Below are 16,933 nucleotides of genomic sequence, written 5' to 3' on the forward strand. Positions count from 1 at the left end.
AGCGTCTCAAAATTTGGAGCTAAAAAACCCAAAAACCCAATTTTTGGGCTTTTGCCTAAGGCGGTTCCCTTTTATATTTTACAAGTCTCCGCGTCACATTGTTTTTTTTTTTTGTGTTCGAAATCCGCATCACATTGTAAAACAAAAATAAATCGGCGAGAAAATGTATATAGGCGGGAAAAAAAGTGGAGCCCCGTTTTGTACAAGTGCTCCACGGAAAACAAACATAGAACGATATGTCGTTGGTATATGCATATATCCATAAACCTTACCTAGGACGCAAACAAGGAAGAGGTCCAAAACCTAAAGCCTTTTTTGTTTGGATAAAACAAAACCCGAAGCTTATTCCACAGGAGAAATTATAAAATGGTACGGTATTACCTGAAATTATAGAATGGTACGGTATCACCATGTTAGCAGGTGATACTTCCATTCATATATTGACATGTGTCTTTTTAACCTTCGACTAATTAAATTATTTTCCAGCACATTAGGTTTCAATTTTACCCTTGAGAACAAAATTAAAACAAAAAAAGAAAGAAGACGACTGCAGACCGTCTGCAGTCCTATACCCCCTTCCTTCCGCAGACGCTCACACTGATTTTAGTTCTTGTGTGGTCTGTTTCTGCAAGCACCTGGGCTAGGGTTTACGAGTCGACATGGCCGATTTCCAGACCTCGACGCACCGAGCCAAGTGGATCTTCACACCTGAAGAACTGGTAATTTCACCTCCATATTGTCTTTGCTCTTCTGATTTTTATGTTCAGTTAGGGCCTGTTTGGCTGCTGAGGGAATGAAGGAAACTAGAGTTTCTTTTATCATTGTTATAGTTGTTTTTAGTTTAACTAAACTAAAAAGTTTTATTTTTTTAATTAAATTGCATTTATAATCTTCGTTATTAGGTGTTCTTGCCTCATGCTCTATTTGATTGCTCGGGGAAACAATGAATGTGGTTTCCAACTTATAAAATGGAGCAATTTAGATGAAATTAAAGGAAAAAGCGTTTTTTTTTGTTTTGGTTTAAGGCTTATTTGAGTTGGGACTTTAATGTTTGCAATACTTTGAAGTTAAATTTCGTATGTGCTTATTAGTTTCATTTTCTCTGATATAGGTCGGTAAATTCAAGGCTGCTAATCAAAGAGCAATACAAACATTGGAGAAGGTATGTACAGAGTCTTGCTTCATTAGTCACTGCAAGTTAGTTGTTCTTTAATTAAAACTAGTCATTAGTAACTTCATGCAAATTTGTTTTATTGTTGTTTGATCCGCTTTGTGAACATCTCACCCATTATGCTTTGTTTATATTTATTTGTTTTTTCTGGCATATTTATTCTTCAGCGTATTGAGCTTATTTGCTGGAATGAGGAAATATTTACCAGTGCATCGAGTATACCTTCATAGATAATTTAAGGACATGTTATCTAGCTATGCAGACTAGCAGATGATGTGTTGAAATTAGGGCAATGTCTCTAATTGGTTATTTAAGGTTAACAGTATACCTTTTCTACTACTTCTTAGGTTTTTGTATTTCTAGTATTTGTTGTTGAAGATGTTTGCGTTTTGTCCCATAGGAAATGAGTTATTTTTTCTGAAATTCGGCTTGGATTGTTTTCAATTACTTCTAACAAATAATTTCTTGTGAAGTATGGAGCAACACTAATGGAAGTAGATGTTGATGGCACAATATCATACCCTGAACCTCAAGTTATTGCAAAAGATAATGGTAATGCTCTTTTGAGGTCCCACTCCCTATCACCACATACACACACACACATGAGGCACAAACGTAAAAGGTTTTTTTTTTTTTTCAGCGTGTCTCACAAGTTCTTGGTTAGTTAATTATTTTTTTCTGCTTCAGAATTTTTAACTGGTTTTCAATTGTTTTATTTTTTGGTCTTTAAATACAGCTGACAAGCATTCTCGTCCAAAACCCATTAGCATTGAAGAGGAGCAGTTTATGCGAGTATTTTATGAAAATAAACTTCAAGAAGTGTGCAAAAACTTTCACTTCCCTCATAAAGTTCAGGTATGTGGCTTCCCATTTTGACAGAAGAAAAGAAGCGGTAATAGTTTAGGAAGCATGAGAACTACAAAAACTTGATCAGTTGGAGCACTATCCTTGTCTAATTGGTTTCATTTGCAGGCAACAGCTCTTATATATTTCAAAAGGTTTTATCTACAATGGTCGGTGATGCAACATCATCCAAAAAATATAATGTAAGGTTGGCTTATATCTATTTAACATATCTGTCAGTTGTCAATGCATATGTGATTCTATGTGAAATTTGATTCTTCTAGGTAGAAATTCACTAAGATGTTGAGACACTAGAAAATCGGGTCATTATTCTCATATTTATTTACCTAAGCTTATATGATTGCAACAATTCATTTCATCTACCTAATTGTTTGTGGATGTTTAAATTGAATTAATTGACACAGGTTAACCTGTATATATGCGGCTTGTAAAATAGAAGAAAACCACGTATCAGCAGAGGAGCTTGGTAAGGGGATCTCACAGGATCATCAAATGATACTCAATAATGAGATGATAGTTTATCAGGCATGGATGTGCCACACATTTCTTTGTTGTTTCTACTTCGTTTCTGTTTTATTTGTTTAATATAACACTATACCTTTATTGTGCAGAGTTTGGAATTTGATCTTATTGTTTATGCACCATATCGCTCAATTCAAGGTTTTATCGATGATATGGAGGTAAAAATTTCTGCATATCTTCCCTCCCCAACAAAATGCTCTACGAGGATGCTTTGACTTTACTATTTCCCACTCTTTTGGGATACTTCTTAAAATTTATTTTGGTTTTCTCTAGCGCATCTTTAATATTTTATTTTCGTATGCACTTCAATTTTTTTAAGAAGTTCCTTGCGCGTACTTGGTGACAATTAGTGTTCATTTCTAGGAATTCTGTGGAATAAACGATGATCGACTCCAAATTCTGCAGGTAATTGTTTGGCGTTGTTTTAATTGTATATGGCTGAATAGTGTGTTCAGTTTCTGCTCTATTACATGGCATCTATTTGACTGAATCTTTAAGAGTCGTTCTTTGTTGAGTTGCTGCAATCATTTTAAATAACCAATAGCCAGTCACAAGCAATGTATCTTTCTGCATGATTTAATAAATTTAAACTGTAAGTAATTCACTAAGGAAGTCTTTTAATTAAATGAATAATTCTGTTTCATTTGGTTCTTGTGTCAATATGTACATAACAGAAAAAAATAAAATTTCCAAGGAATTTATTGAGATTGGTAGTACTATGTCAGTTCACTTCTGTCAAAGGAAGAACTCCGAAAGTCCCACTCCCCTGTACATGAGCCAAATATCACTAATCAGCTTTGTGTGTAACGTTTTTCCTTGGGGTGCAATATAATGGTTGCAAATTAAGAATTTCCCATTTAGTGGAAAATGTAGTTCTTTTGATGAGGATAATCTGGCTTTTGCTTAACCAGCTAAATATTTTTTTGATGGAATGATTTGTAGAATTTGCTTCATGCTGCAAAGATGGAAGTGGATAAAATCATGCTCACGGATGCACCACTTCTATTCCCTCCTGGGCAGGTATGATTTGCCATTCGAGCTTCTAGCAGTTCAAGCTCAGAATTTGGTCATTAATTTTAAATATCAAACATAAGTTTTGCAACTTAAGTGGAAAGTTTCGCTAAAGAATCGAAATACTTTACCCATTTTAGGTTTGAGTATTAGGATTTGGTTGGAGAGTGCTAGTGTTATAGGAGCAGCATTTAATGAATTTTATGAGTTGGAAGAGAAGTTGGTCATTTAGTATCTAGTGAGATAGAGCCCAACAGAAAGATAAGAAAAATAATATGGCCTTTACTGAAGTTCACCATGCTAGGTAGAGTTTGGATTTTGGATTTTTGATCTCTCTCTCTCTCTCTCACACACATACACACATGGATAATATATACATCATCTTTAACTTGCCCATCTTAATTTGATGCAGTTGGCATTGGCTGCTTTGCGGAGTGCAAATCAGGTGCACAAAGTTGTTGACTTTGAGAGGTTCTGATTCGAACTTTAGGTTTCCTATCATTTTTATTGTTTTTTTTTTCTTTTTCCTGTATAGTTCTACTTCTGCCTTCCCCCCGAAGTTCCCTATTGGCTGCTCAAGTAGAATTGTTTACATATTGACATTAAATTGTTGGGATGGGGAGGGGGTGTTTGTTGTTGGACAATGCTAATAAACCTTCTTTCATGTATGCTCATTTTCAGATACCTGAGTAGCATTCTCTCTCGTCAGAGTTCTGAACATACCGTTTCAGAGCTAGTTGAATTCCTTAATGCAATAGATTCTTGGGTATAAATTCGTTGCATTCTACATACAAGTGTGATGCAAACTGCATTGACTCTGCGATACAGCACAAACATTTGTGAAAATTATATATCATAAAGCTAGATGATTAAGTTCAGGATTTCGAAAATTTTAATCTGATAAATTTTTGGTTTCATTTTCCAATCTGCTTTTCTTCCTGGCTAATGTATATGCAGGCAAGAAAATACAAGTTTCCTTCAGACAAGGATCTCAAGCACATTAACCGAAAACTGAAATCTTGTTGGGGTCTTAGTTCACATGACGAGTATGCTATTCCTTATCTAGAAATAGTCACATTTAATCTGGTGCCCTTTTGTTTTGTATTAATGCCAAACTTTGACTGGTTTTCAGAAGTAAGAGGCGGGATAAGAAATCTAAGCACAAGTCGAAGAGGAGCTCAAATGAAGTGCAACCTGTACCTTCTCATACTGAAATGTATGTCCATTATGTATAAAATTCGCCGTCATATCTGGGTTTCTTGGCAATTTCTTGTTCTTGTCCCATAGGGTTTGTCAGGGACATTTAGTTTCATACACTGCAACTGGTGTCTAAACAGTTGGAGATACGCAAATTTAATTTGTCGTTGTACTGACACTCTTCATCTGGTTTCAGGTAAATTTATATCGGTGTTTCCCTTGGATGTTTTTTGTTTTGCTTCGAAAAGATACTCCAAGCGATCATCCTGTAGGATTATTGTAGAATAAGAGAATTTTACCTGTCCTTTAACTAATATATTCTTTCTCCTCGCTTTTATATTTTTATTTTTATTGTTATGTTGTCAAATCAGTCGATTTAAGACTTTGAGTTTGAGTGGATGAAGAATTTTTCTGAGCCTTGACAATGATCTTGTGATTTAGAAGTAAAACTTTTTATTTTTTAAATTTTCTTTGGAGGTGGGGATTAGTTTGACCTTGTATTTATTTCTTCTTCTTATCATTTCTAGTTTATTATTCGCGGAAAGGCAATAATGAGGGGATTGTGGGTGAAATAAGGTCTCTATCTTTCTAATTTTATTTTAGAAAATCAATTAACCCCCCAGAGAATAAATGGAAAATTAAGCCAACAATTCCTTACACACTTAAAATAATATCAAGAAATAAAATGCGTTCTAAAAGCTCACAAAAAGAAAACTTCAGTCTAGCCCATTGTCAAGACTCCAACTCCCTTACTTTTTATGTTAGTTTCCCCGTTAAAAATGGAAAGGGCTGAGAAAATAAATCATGAGAAAAGTATGGAGTGTGCAAATGTTATATTCTTCCCTCCACTGTGGCATGCACTCAAGAAAATAAAATAAAAGATATGTTGCAAGAACTTCCCTACATTTCCCTTAATGCATACACAAAATGCGCGTGATGCCACTGGATACACAAGATGAATGCGAAGTGAGATATTGGCATCCCTGCAGCCGAGGTCATGTGTACGAATCCCCCTCCACCAATATCGCTTGTATTAAAAATATATATATATATATATATCAAAGGATTTCATTGTTGAACCTTCAGGCCCATACTTCTTTAGACTTGGAATTCATGCTGCCGGCTTTTACTTGTGAATGGGCCTCCAAATGAGCTTGATGCGCATTTGGGTCTGGTTGGCTTTGGGAATTATAGTCCGGAAATGTTAGGGCGAAACTTTAAAAGAAACGACACCGTTGAGAGTCGTTTATCACTGCCCAGTACTAACACTGAGCTGAAGAAAGGAAGTAGGAAGAAAGAGACTCAAAGTTGAAGGCTTCAATGGCGTGCCTTGTGTCCATGACCCTCTCTGTACCTCTCTCAGCTTCACTTTGGTTCACAAAGGTAAGTTCACATTTACCAAACTTGTCGTCAACAAAAAAACCCTAGCTTTTATCCTTCTGCTGCTGAAACAATCTTAGAAAACTTGGGATTTGAAAGCAGGAGAGGGAAAATGCTTTGGGGATTTGAAAAAAATTTGTGTTCCAATCTTTTTTATTGATGCTTTTTGTTGTTATTATTAAACTCCAGGAAATACCTCCGAGAAAATCAGTTTTTGTTGGACTTTCAAGCCAACCAACTTCAGGAACAGGTTTTCTTCTTCAATCTCTTTTCTCAATTGCCAGTTTGCTTACTGTTATACTTGGATATGATTAGTTTTCATAAGATATTAAGAATCGCCCGCCAAGGAGCTAGGCGCCCGCCAAGGAGCTAGGCGCCCGCCTAGGCGTTAGGAGCCCGCCTAGGCGCTAGGCGCCCGCCTAGGAGGCCTGGGCGGGTCGGGTCCTTTTAAAATATTTTTTTTCCTGACTTTAAAGAAAACGCTCTCTCTCTCTAGTAATTAGCAAAACTTGAACCATGCTTGAGCTTACTTACATATTGGGTTTCAGTGTAATTTTATTCCGGCTGACAGCATATTCTCATGAACTTTGGTCTAGCAGTCTACTTATAGCTGAAACCAGAACTACCCTTTTTTTTCCAATCAAGAAACCAGACCTACCTTCTAATTGTGGTACTCAACCCAAGTTTGAAACCATTCATGAAAGATTTTGTGCATACCCTGAATTGGTCGTCTTTTGATTATTGGATAATAATTTCCATTCATTAGACGTGTGTACAATTTATTTTGCCTTATAAATAGCAGAGGAAGAGACTTAAGCCAATGAGCAAGTAAGAAGTTAAAGGATGTTAAGAAAGTATTTTTCCAAAATGTGTAGCCTTTTGTCTTTATGTTGCTTGAGAGAATGGATAGAAGAAAAAATAATAGAGAAAGAGATGGAAGGAACAAATAAACCCAAAATCTATCATTAACTTGTAGGACTACCAATGTGCAAACCAAATTTTTTGCAAGACAAGAAACCTAAATATTCCTCTAACTGTTCCTCAAATCTAGAGAGTCCAAAACTTGATATTCTATTGAATCTATGCAGTTCTTGAGTACTTTTCGGGAGGAGAATGCAATATGTTGATCTTCATTTTGTATTCATTGTTATCTTAAAATTGTACTTTTCGCTAGTCAAATCACATGGTTAGTTAGGCGTAGAAAAAAGTACCAAAAATTTGAGCATTAGAGATCAATTGCATAATAGCATTAGGCTGAGGATGTATCTGAATTACTAGAACCTCTCAAGGTTCGAAATCGTATGTCAGGTTGGGGTGTTCCAACACGAGTCCAGTGTGAAGGGTAACTTCAGCCCAAGTTTGCTGATTTTTGAGGAAGTTAGAATCTCTTCAAGGTACTAGTAGTAAACTCCCTTTTCTTTGGATAATATATCTCAATTGAATATAACAGATCATGAAAGAAAAGAAAAAAACTTAAACTTAAAGTCTCTTCTTTTAATACTTTAAAGGCATTCCATTTTTCATGGTAAACAGAATAAGCCTTGGCCTATCAAGATGCTATTCTTTAGTCATATTTTCATGGAACTCTCAACCATATTGTTCCTGCTTGCTCTGTTTAAGCTAACTGTATGAATTACATTTGCAGCTGCAAAGCCTTCTGCCTCCTGCAGGACAAATACGGGCATATCGTCTTTGAATTGGAGTTGTCAAGATCATCTTTTAACCCCCTCAAAACCTCATTTTGAAAGAATGTATTGTTGTATCAATGTAGATTCTTGTAGCTACATGATCATATCTGGTTATTGGGTAGGACCTGATATTGATGATGGTTGGGGATATGTGGAAGCTTTTGTTAATCCAATTACTTGAGCATTTTTCTCCATTCCATTAGTTTTTTTTTTTTTTTCTCTCCTTTTGGCAACCGTTTATGCTTCTGTTGTTTGGCCATACTGGATGGATATCAAATGCGGAAGAAATGAGGAAATGAGCCTATTATCTTGTCTGAATGGGGCAGTCTCCGATTATTTCTTGGACTTTGTGAGAGATTTCACAGATCTATTCAAGAAACACTTTTTATGTGTAGCCATTAGGCTAGAGATAAGCCATGAAAATGCTTAAAATTGTGCAAATTGTCTGTGAAGGGGAATGAATGAAACAAATACTAGAAAAGAATTTTAAAAAATTTTGTTTTGTGTGCATTTCAACCACAACCTTCCATTCCGACCGTCATTTCTCCACCCTTATTAAAATTAAAAATTAAAAATTAAAAATGAAATGATTACCAAACAAGGACCATTAACATCTCATCACTTGTTTTTTAGGTAATTGAGCGGCTTCAACTCACACAATTCACATAGACAACCCCATGATCTCTTGTTATTCCTTTGTCATTGAAAATGGGTGCATCAAATGAAGAAGAATGGCTGCTTTGCTATTATATTAGCAATCAATTAATTATTATAAATTGGAAGGTTAATACACTGTTGCCAAAGTGCCATCTGATCATGTAATTGATTGAGAAGGTTAATTATGAAGCTCGATGCCGTGATTCCATGGTCGGAGTTCATGGAAGCAGCTTTTTTAATCTGTAATCACCAATATTTATTATATACAAAGAAGAAAACCATGAAATAGTGTTCCTCATAGTATTGTTGGTGCCATAATTTTGAAGATTTCGATGTTATATATTCTATATAAATAAATAAATAACCATACATAGTACTGAATTGGGAAAATTGTTCCCAAATATTTGAGCATTTCAAAACAATCCCATAATTAAAGAGCCTCAAATGGTAAAGTAGAGCATCGGTGACCTAAAGTTTAAGGTTTTTGAAATTATCCTATCAATAAAAATCATCACACATAGCACTATATAGTAATGGTTTAATTAGCTTTTGTTTCTCAATTCTCCCTCCCCTCCTCCCTCCTCCCCAAATACAAGACTATCGATCATTGCTTTAATGGGAAAACAATTGTTTTTTTCTTTTGCAAATCTTATGTAATTAAGATCTTTACTTCTTTAATTAGAATGGAGAGAGAGAGAGAGAGAGAGAGAGAGAGAGAGTTTGTGATGGTTGAGAAGTGGTCCCCTAGTGAAGAGAATTAATTACAGAAACCGTAGGTTGCATGTTTAACCCTAACTCTGACAACTTCGAGTTTTATTAGTCACTAACCTTTAACGGGAAGATTACCCTAATCCATAAGACTATAGTAAACTATAAGCATGCCTGAGATTCTACTGGGCTTTCCCGGTAACTCATGTTATAGTGGTCCCTAATTCTAGGGTTAAGCCAACCCTAAACCTAGTACATTAATTATTAATCTACTATATGACTATATGAAGGAAATTCATTTGTATTTGAGTCTTAAATTAATGTCCAAGCAGCATTATGGTTGCTAAAAACTGTTGGAAAGTTGCTGACTAAGGCTATATTCTCTGTTGTTGCACTTCTGTAATTTCTCCAGAAAGATATGGGAGATGAATATTAATGCTCGGATCAAGAACCGGAAAAAGAAAAAAAAAAGATTTCAACTACTTTAAATTTTAAGAGCTTTTTCTCTAAATTATATCTGGGGAAATCTCTCTGAAGAGAAAATAGAGTTCGAATTATCTCCTTCAGATTGGTTGTGCATGTCATTATGATTTAACATTATGATCTGTAAAAACCATCACATAAAACATTCTGATCTGTTAATTAATTATAAACCCATAATACCAGCTAATTAAAACACAACTATATATACGTTTCATCTCATAAAACGGAAAATACAAAAGGAAATCAAAGAAAGCATGAAATATTGAGGAGAAAGAACAACTTCACCTCAGACTAGTAACTAAGTCAGTTCATATCCAACATTATTTGATAACTAATTATGTTCTTGATCAACAGATGGCTTGGTGCCGTCACCTTTCTCAAGCATCCGAAACTCCAAATCTGGAGTTTGGGTTTGCTCCCCTACCTGCAGGCCTTGTTGACTTGCCATGTAGATACTTGCGGGTCGATCTCCGACATCGTTCATCTCTTGGCCGCTGCTCATGATTATAATATCTGCTGCTTTGTTTTGGTTGTTGTTGTTAGCATTTGCGGCAGCTTTGTCTCTCTCAGCTTCCCTATATTTATGCAAGTACCTTATAGTAGCCTGGGCATAGTTATCAAAACCTAGAGCACTCAGAGCCCAACAGATGTCATCTCCATTCACGGTCTTGCGATTCTCCTTGTGACACTTGTCAGACGCCTCAGCCGTCACAAAACTTAGAAACTCAGTTGCACACTCTTGCATTGTTTGTTTGGCTTCCTTGGAAATTTTGGCTCTTTGGGGAAGAATTTGCTTCATGATTCGACCCACGTTTGCAATTGGCAGCAACCCATCTTGTTCATCTACCATATTGGTCGATCCACACAACTTGATTTTGGAGTAAAGATTGCTCTTTTCTGACACCGACACGTTGCTCTGAATCAGAACGCACACTTGCGCGTCTTTATAGATGCTTATGTATGTGTGTACATATACGTATGGGTGGACGTCACAAGTCATGATGTTTAGTATAGATTAACTGTGTCAAGTGATTTAGTCTCGATTGTACCCTAACTAATATTATAAATAAATAAATAAGAAGAATAGAAATGTGATTTTATAAAATGGTGACATGTTATGGATTTTCACTAATAAAATCGATGCAGCCAATATATATGAATTAAAATAGTCAATATCGAATCCAACTGGTACAAATTATGATAGTCAAATTAGAGCTTAACATGGCCTAAAGCTTTTCAAGTAGTTAAATTGACCTAATTAGCAATTAATTACATTCAAAAGAAATACGTATTAGATGATATTGATCAATAACTTAATGAAAACAGTAGAAAGGCTAAAGCCATACGAAGAGTACAATGGTCCCCACGAAACCTCTTAACAATAATCTGGATTAATTAAGCCTAAAGTGTTCTCGTAGTTCGTACCGTATTCAGATGAGTGGATGACATTTGTGCACGTTTCATGTTCAAGGATGGATCCAACCAAAAACTACCTAAAAAGAACTGATTAGTAACCTTTTAGTGTTTTATTAGCTCATTCATTAGGTTTAATTACTATGCGTTTGTTACTCAAATTGGTGACAAACAGGCAAAGCATTTCCTTTAACCTGTGAAGTGAATGATGTATATGTTAGGTTTTGGTCAGCTTGCTTTATAGATAAGATAAGATGCTAATAAGACCTAACTAGGCCCTAAATTAATCTCTAATCAGCAGACCAATAACATTTTGGTTTTGGAGTAATCCTTAATTATATATAAAGATTAATTTAATATATATTCTTACAAATATTATTATATGCATGTATTGATAAGTATTTGGTCTTGTTGCATATTGCTACTTTAGGTTTCATTTTATTATAATTAATCAAATAATTTTGTAAGCTAAATGAAGCATTGGAATCATTTACAGATCGAAACTCCTCGAAAATCTTCCTAAAAAAAGACTCCATTTCCACCAACCAACTAAAAAAATCTTTGCTCGGACGACGGATCCTATAGAAAATTCAAGTATAAATAGAACTCTAATTTATAAACCACTAAGAAATATGAAGGACCACACAGCACTAATATGTAGACATAAATAGTAGTGAGGACAGTGAAGGAGTAGCCAATGTGAAAGAAAAGTAGTAGCTAATATGGAAGTTTGAATTCAAAACCCAATATCAATTACGGATTTATTAGCAAACCATCCATAAACATGCTTACTTTTACATTTTGTATTGTACTTCACTATAATGGGGGGCAAAAGACAACATTTCATTTTTCTTTTCCCCATTTTAGCATATGAGGGCCAATATATGACTTATTTAAGAGAAGGACATACTTTTAATTTATGCAATTATATGATGATTAACCCTTATGGCTCGTTTGGGAGTGATTCTAGATATTTAGGCCAAAAAGCACTTCTACTGAGAATCACTTCTCCATACAATCATTTTAAGTGGTTTTAAATTATTTTATGGAGAAGCACATAAGAGGTGGTTCTTTTCAGAAGTGATTATGACCTATCCAGAATCACTCCAAAACGAGCCATTAATAAGAGAATAATTTAATAGTGCAAACCTAATCTTTAGTAAGATAACAATTTTGGGCCTTATTGATATGGTCGCTTGCTTTCAACATTTTGTTTGTATAAATAAGAGCATGGTTTAGGCCTATATAAAGTACATTTGCTTGAATAAAATATAAACCTAGTTGTACAAATGTTCTTCCATTATTAAACTATAGTGCACTATCAACATTTTGGGCCGTATCAAAAAAAGATATGGTAATAAACAAATGCACATGGGTTCATGGGTACAAACCCATGATACATTTTTACAGGATTGATCTTGCAAAATCCTATATGCTTGGAAGTCTTTTGAGGACCTTAATTAAGAGAACAAAACACATTGTGTACTTTTCCCACTTTTTGTAGGCCATGTCCAACTTTGCTTTGATTCCTTTGATTCTCTATATAATCAAGTTTTGGTTTGGAAAAATAAAATAAAATTCTCATTGACAGGTTGATATGGTGATATTTGTGCTTGAAAGTTGAATGTGAGATTCGGTTGTTTTAACTTGTAAGCAAAACCCAAATTGAAATGATTGAAATCGAATTGAGAATGGTTGCAATTTGGTTTGTTTGTAGCCCTGTCGTATTTGGGCCTCATTCTTCTTTATAGCTCCAAAATAACAGAGTTTGTACCACAGGTCCACAAGCATATTGGAGCCTCATCCTTTGTGTTTTTTTTTTTGGACAAAATTCGTTGAAAGCCTCAAACTTAACACAGACCAACTCCAATGGCCCAAAACAAAAAAGCAAAGACCGATATCGATAGACCCTGTGGGATGCTTACGTGCTATAGCTTGTACACGTATTATAATATTGGTGGACAACAGAGTTGATATTTCCCATTTTAGAGAATAGTATCAATAAATATCCTCATATTATAACATGTGAAATTATTCATGAACATCTCAAGTTCAACAATTGAGAGCTAGCAGGGAGCTAGCTGATTTACACATTAATTGCAAGGACACCCCTGTAAATCTCTAAAAATAACAAACTTTATAAAGTAGTTAGTAGAATATGAAAATTAAATGAAAATGTGTTTATGGGCATATGGCCATTTAGGTGGAGATCTCATCAAATCATAATTTAAGTTCTTAGCCAAAAGTGGATCAGGAAAACACAGACAGTCACATTTAAGTGAAAAGCTATTCTCAGTACCACCAAATTTGATTGGAGCCTTTGGGGCCTTCCAAACATGTATGTTAGTAAACTATAGGTAAGTAACATTCCAAGAAGAAGAAAGTGCCTTACAATATGATCATATTGCTCTTGGAGGTTTCTCCAACAGTGCAGAAAAGTAGACCTCCTCCTTTGATTTAGGAGAAATAGCCCATTTGTGCTTCTTGTATCTCAGCTGCAGAAACATGTACATGAAGTCATCTAAATCCTTTCTTTTACAGAAGAACCGGTCAATCCATAACAACCCCCCCGGCCTCAGAATTCGATCCCAATCGAACAGGATAAAATCCAGCAATTGCAGGTCAATCCAGCCATCCAGAAACCCAGTGGTATGAATCATGTCCATTATGTTATCAAAGAATGGTAGCCGTTGATTCAATGTTAGGTGCAATGGGATCAAACCTCTCAGTGCAATCATTTCATTGAAAGGAGCTCCAAGGTTAAGAGCAGTAGAGACTATTGTAACATTATGTTCCCTCATCCTTGCAGCAAAGGTTCCTGTACCAATACCAAAGTCAAGGCCAATCCTTATCTCCCCTGGCTTAATAGCCAACACATCATTGATCAGAAAATCAATGGGAAGGGAGCTGTTTGTAACCCATTTAAGTTTTTCCTTCTCCATTTCAAAACACCCGACACACTTAGAATAACCCCTCCTGGAGTTATTGCCCATCAAGCACTTAAAGTTCCTGCACAGATAATTGCTCCACCTCACATTTCTATCATCCGGCAATCTCCACAGAGACTCATTGATTGGGTAAGGCTTCTGGTAAACCATGGAGGCCCTTGTCAAGCACCGCCTTCGGGGCAAAGGATCACAACCGTTAAGCATCAGCTTCTGTGCTAAGTTCCAATCGTCATTACAATAAGACCCAATGTCATAGCTCATGTACTCTTCCAGCTCTTTCTTGTATAACACACAGGCATGTCCAATTGTATTGAATATCCTCTCTGTACCATATATCGTAATCTTCCCAACTCTACTCTGCTTTGGTGTTATATACTTCCTTATCTCTTCAATCACAAAAGTGTTAATCAAAGGCTCCTCTTTCATTGTAGAGTTTCTAATACCTTCGGGCTTAGGTAACCGAATCAGTCTCAGAGAAATGTGAGCACTATAAAGAGGCCTGATTACTTCCTCCTCCAGATACTTCTTGTACTCCAATTTTGTAATATTAGTTGTATGCAAGTCCTCTTTGTTCTTCTCCATTTGCTGCACAGCTGATTCAAGCTTTTCTTGTAAGCTTTCCAGTCTATTTAGCACTTCCCCTACTCGATCAGACAAAGCTTTTAGGTCGAACCCTTCGTATGCCTCTTTGACGCCGTAAAATTGTCGGCATATGTCCTCATTGTGCAAGAAAAACCCTGCAGAGTAGAACTTGAAGAGACTACATATGCTGAAAATTATAACAAGGCCTCCCAATACAATCTGAAGCCAACTCATTAATCTACCCAGCCTACATTTGAGATGGCATGACCTCCCCATCCTAATTAAAATACAGCACTTCAGCTTTCCTTCTAACCAAACACCAATCTGATCCTTTCTTTTCTCAGTTCATCAACCTAGTCAAAAAGAAAAAACCAAATCATGGTGATAATGAAATGATCTGAACTTAATAACTAAAATTCACCACAAGCCTCCGCACCAAGTTATCATACAGTTCACACTCAAAAGGGATACATGATTCAGTAAGTCAGGCATTTCTGTCTTGACAAATTTAAAAATCAGAACATAGAAAACCCAAAATTCAGGGTGAAGCTGAAACTCAAATAATGCAGAAACGGGTATATGATATATCATTCAACATGAATCAGAGTCAAGCTTTTGCAACTTAGATTTCAGCAAAATTAATAACTTTCTCTCACAATCAACAAAAGCATACCTAACATTCTCTCTCAAAAAATCTTAAACCAAGGAAAATAAAAGCTCTTGCTAAAACTGCAGGAGGGAACCAATTGCCATTACCACCATTTGAATAGCTATAATTCTATCATTTCATTGGCAAAAACCAAAACATCAAACACAATTTAAAAGACTCAGAATTTCATTTCTTTTCCTCAGATTTTTCCAGCTGCCAAACAACATCTAACAAAAGAAAGATACAGAAATGAAGCTGAAAACAAGCTAATTCAACCAGAACTGAATGTTAATAATCCAAGTTTGAACATACCCGGATAAAGAAGAAGCTCCAGGAACATGCATCAAACTGAAGCCAAATCGATCTTCCTTTGCACAAACTTAACATATATATATTCCAAACTCTCTCCCACAAAGAACCCAGGGTCCCAGATAAATAAATAAATGAAAGATTGAATCTTGCAGTAATACTTCAAAAATACTCCGAACTCTCTCTCTCTCATGCACTTCCCACTTGAGCTTCCAGGGCTGTAAATTCGTATTTCTTAAGCTTACCAACTTACTAAAAGTTCACAAAATCCATCCACTTTTGATTATTTAATTCAATAAGCAGCACATTTCTTACTCAATAGGCTCTGAAGCACGAATCTCCAGATGGAAAATCAATATTATGCAATTAAATAATCAATCTTTTGCACAAGTGTTTGTTTAATATTTTCAAAGGCGTTGACTTTGTAGAACTCAAATCACGGCGGAGACCAGTTGGATGGTGGAATTCGACCAAAAATTAGAGGGTCGGGTCAACCCGATAATCCATTTGGAAAAGGAGATTAGGATCGGTTCCATTTCCATGGAGGAGGACAAGAGCCGCGAAATGAGGGAGAAGAGAGGGAGAAGACGTCGTTTGCTCGCATAAATTGCCGTTTACTGAGACCGGCATCATTGGAGCGGTCGTGTGACCAAACTGTAACACCGGTGCCGAAGTTATCGTGTTATGTGAACTAAACGACACCGTTACAGCGCAACGGGTTGATATTGGAGAATTTATAATATATATATAGTAATATATCTATAATCAATTAGGGGTGGGGTTATCTTTGAGAGTTTGATACCAATAACTTCTTTTCATTATGATATTTTAAACTATTCTAATGTACGACAAATTGATCGAATTCAAATATACAAATTGATCGAATTCAAATATAAAGAGGCAAACATATGTCTTGACTAATTAACTAATCTACGTCTATACTTCTTTTGGTTATTTTTGATAAATGCATTGTTTGAAAATAGATTGAAAACAATGTAATATTCTCTTTGCAAACAATGTCACTTATTATGCTACAAAGTTGTATATCACACTATTAATTAGCTAGAATAGTGTATAGATAAGAATTGATTACCTATTCATGCTATATCAAACTTATTCTATGCGATTAAATATATTATCTATCTCTTTGCTCTTTGTCATAGTCACATCAACTATGAAACTTTTGTGACTGTTTAGAACAAAGAGAATTATCTCGATAACCTTCTCCATGTTGTGTTGAAGTGAGGGAACATGATTTATTAGGGAGGATAGTTGCTAAGATGGTATATGTGGTCCACGAACGTGTCAACTTTTCACAATAAAAAAGTAACGTGCAATGCCAACACATCAT

At 35.5% G+C, this 16,933-nt stretch overlaps 4 protein-coding genes across 5 annotated transcripts; 2 read left to right on the top strand and 2 right to left on the bottom strand.

The window, feature by feature from the left end:
- The first annotated feature begins 502 nt into the window (after window positions 1–502).
- On the top strand, window positions 503–5,230 carry CYCH;1 (cyclin H;1). 2 transcript variants are annotated; one of them, XM_021946134.2, is made up of 14 exons: window positions 506–719; window positions 1,112–1,162; window positions 1,645–1,723; window positions 1,908–2,026; window positions 2,144–2,217; window positions 2,440–2,560; window positions 2,647–2,715; window positions 2,921–2,962; window positions 3,500–3,577; window positions 3,981–4,039; window positions 4,250–4,334; window positions 4,526–4,614; window positions 4,701–4,784; window positions 4,962–5,230. In XM_021946134.2, the coding sequence occupies exons 1-14, from the start codon at window positions 660–662 to the stop codon at window positions 4,963–4,965; spliced, it is 1,014 nt and encodes a 337-aa protein (XP_021801826.2). In that variant the 5' UTR covers window positions 506–659; the 3' UTR covers window positions 4,966–5,230. The 2 variants fall into 2 exon arrangements, 1 of the variants encoding a protein (XP_021801826.2); XR_015836756.1 differs by lacking the exon at window positions 4,250–4,334 and having other exon boundaries at window positions 503–719.
- A 782-nt stretch (window positions 5,231–6,012) lies between these two features.
- LOC110745963 (uncharacterized) lies at window positions 6,013–8,027 on the top strand. The gene is made up of 3 exons (XM_021946136.2): window positions 6,013–6,148; window positions 6,335–6,395; window positions 7,791–8,027. Exons 1-3 carry the CDS (start codon window positions 6,086–6,088, stop codon window positions 8,012–8,014), a joined length of 348 nt encoding a protein of 115 aa, XP_021801828.1. The 5' UTR covers window positions 6,013–6,085; the 3' UTR covers window positions 8,015–8,027.
- A 1,838-nt stretch (window positions 8,028–9,865) lies between these two features.
- NF-YB4 (nuclear factor Y, subunit B4) lies at window positions 9,866–10,601 on the bottom strand. The gene has a single exon (XM_021946135.2). The coding sequence runs from the start codon at window positions 10,529–10,531 to the stop codon at window positions 10,013–10,015; it is 519 nt and encodes a 172-aa protein (XP_021801827.1). The 5' UTR covers window positions 10,532–10,601; the 3' UTR covers window positions 9,866–10,012.
- A 2,569-nt stretch (window positions 10,602–13,170) lies between these two features.
- Window positions 13,171–16,266, bottom strand: LOC110745953 (S-adenosyl-L-methionine-dependent methyltransferase). The gene is made up of 2 exons (XM_021946120.2): window positions 15,586–16,266; window positions 13,171–14,977 (listed from the first exon to the last, which is right to left on the bottom strand). The coding sequence occupies exon 2, from the start codon at window positions 14,898–14,900 to the stop codon at window positions 13,494–13,496; it is 1,407 nt and encodes a 468-aa protein (XP_021801812.1). The 5' UTR covers window positions 14,901–14,977; window positions 15,586–16,266; the 3' UTR covers window positions 13,171–13,493.
- Window positions 16,267–16,933: the final 667 nt, after the last annotated feature.

Source organism: Prunus avium, chromosome 6, assembly GCF_965620075.1.
Source record: "Prunus avium chromosome 6, drPruAviu1.hap1.1, whole genome shotgun sequence".
Classification (NCBI taxonomy): domain Eukaryota; kingdom Viridiplantae; phylum Streptophyta; class Magnoliopsida; order Rosales; family Rosaceae; genus Prunus; species Prunus avium.

Coding starts and splice junctions, on each gene's coding strand:
- LOC110745963 (XM_021946136.2), top strand. CDS start 6,086: ATGGCGTGCCTTGTGTCCATGACCCTCTCTGTACCTCTCTCAGCTTCA. Junction 6,149..6,334: donor CTTCACTTTGGTTCACAAAG/GTAAGTTCACAT, acceptor ATTAAACTCCAG/GAAATACCTCCGAGAAAATC. Junction 6,396..7,790: donor CCAACCAACTTCAGGAACAG/GTTTTCTTCTTC, acceptor TTACATTTGCAG/CTGCAAAGCCTTCTGCCTCC.
- NF-YB4 (XM_021946135.2), bottom strand. CDS start 10,531: ATGGTAGATGAACAAGATGGGTTGCTGCCAATTGCAAACGTGGGTCGA.
- LOC110745953 (XM_021946120.2), bottom strand. CDS start 14,900: ATGGGGAGGTCATGCCATCTCAAATGTAGGCTGGGTAGATTAATGAGT.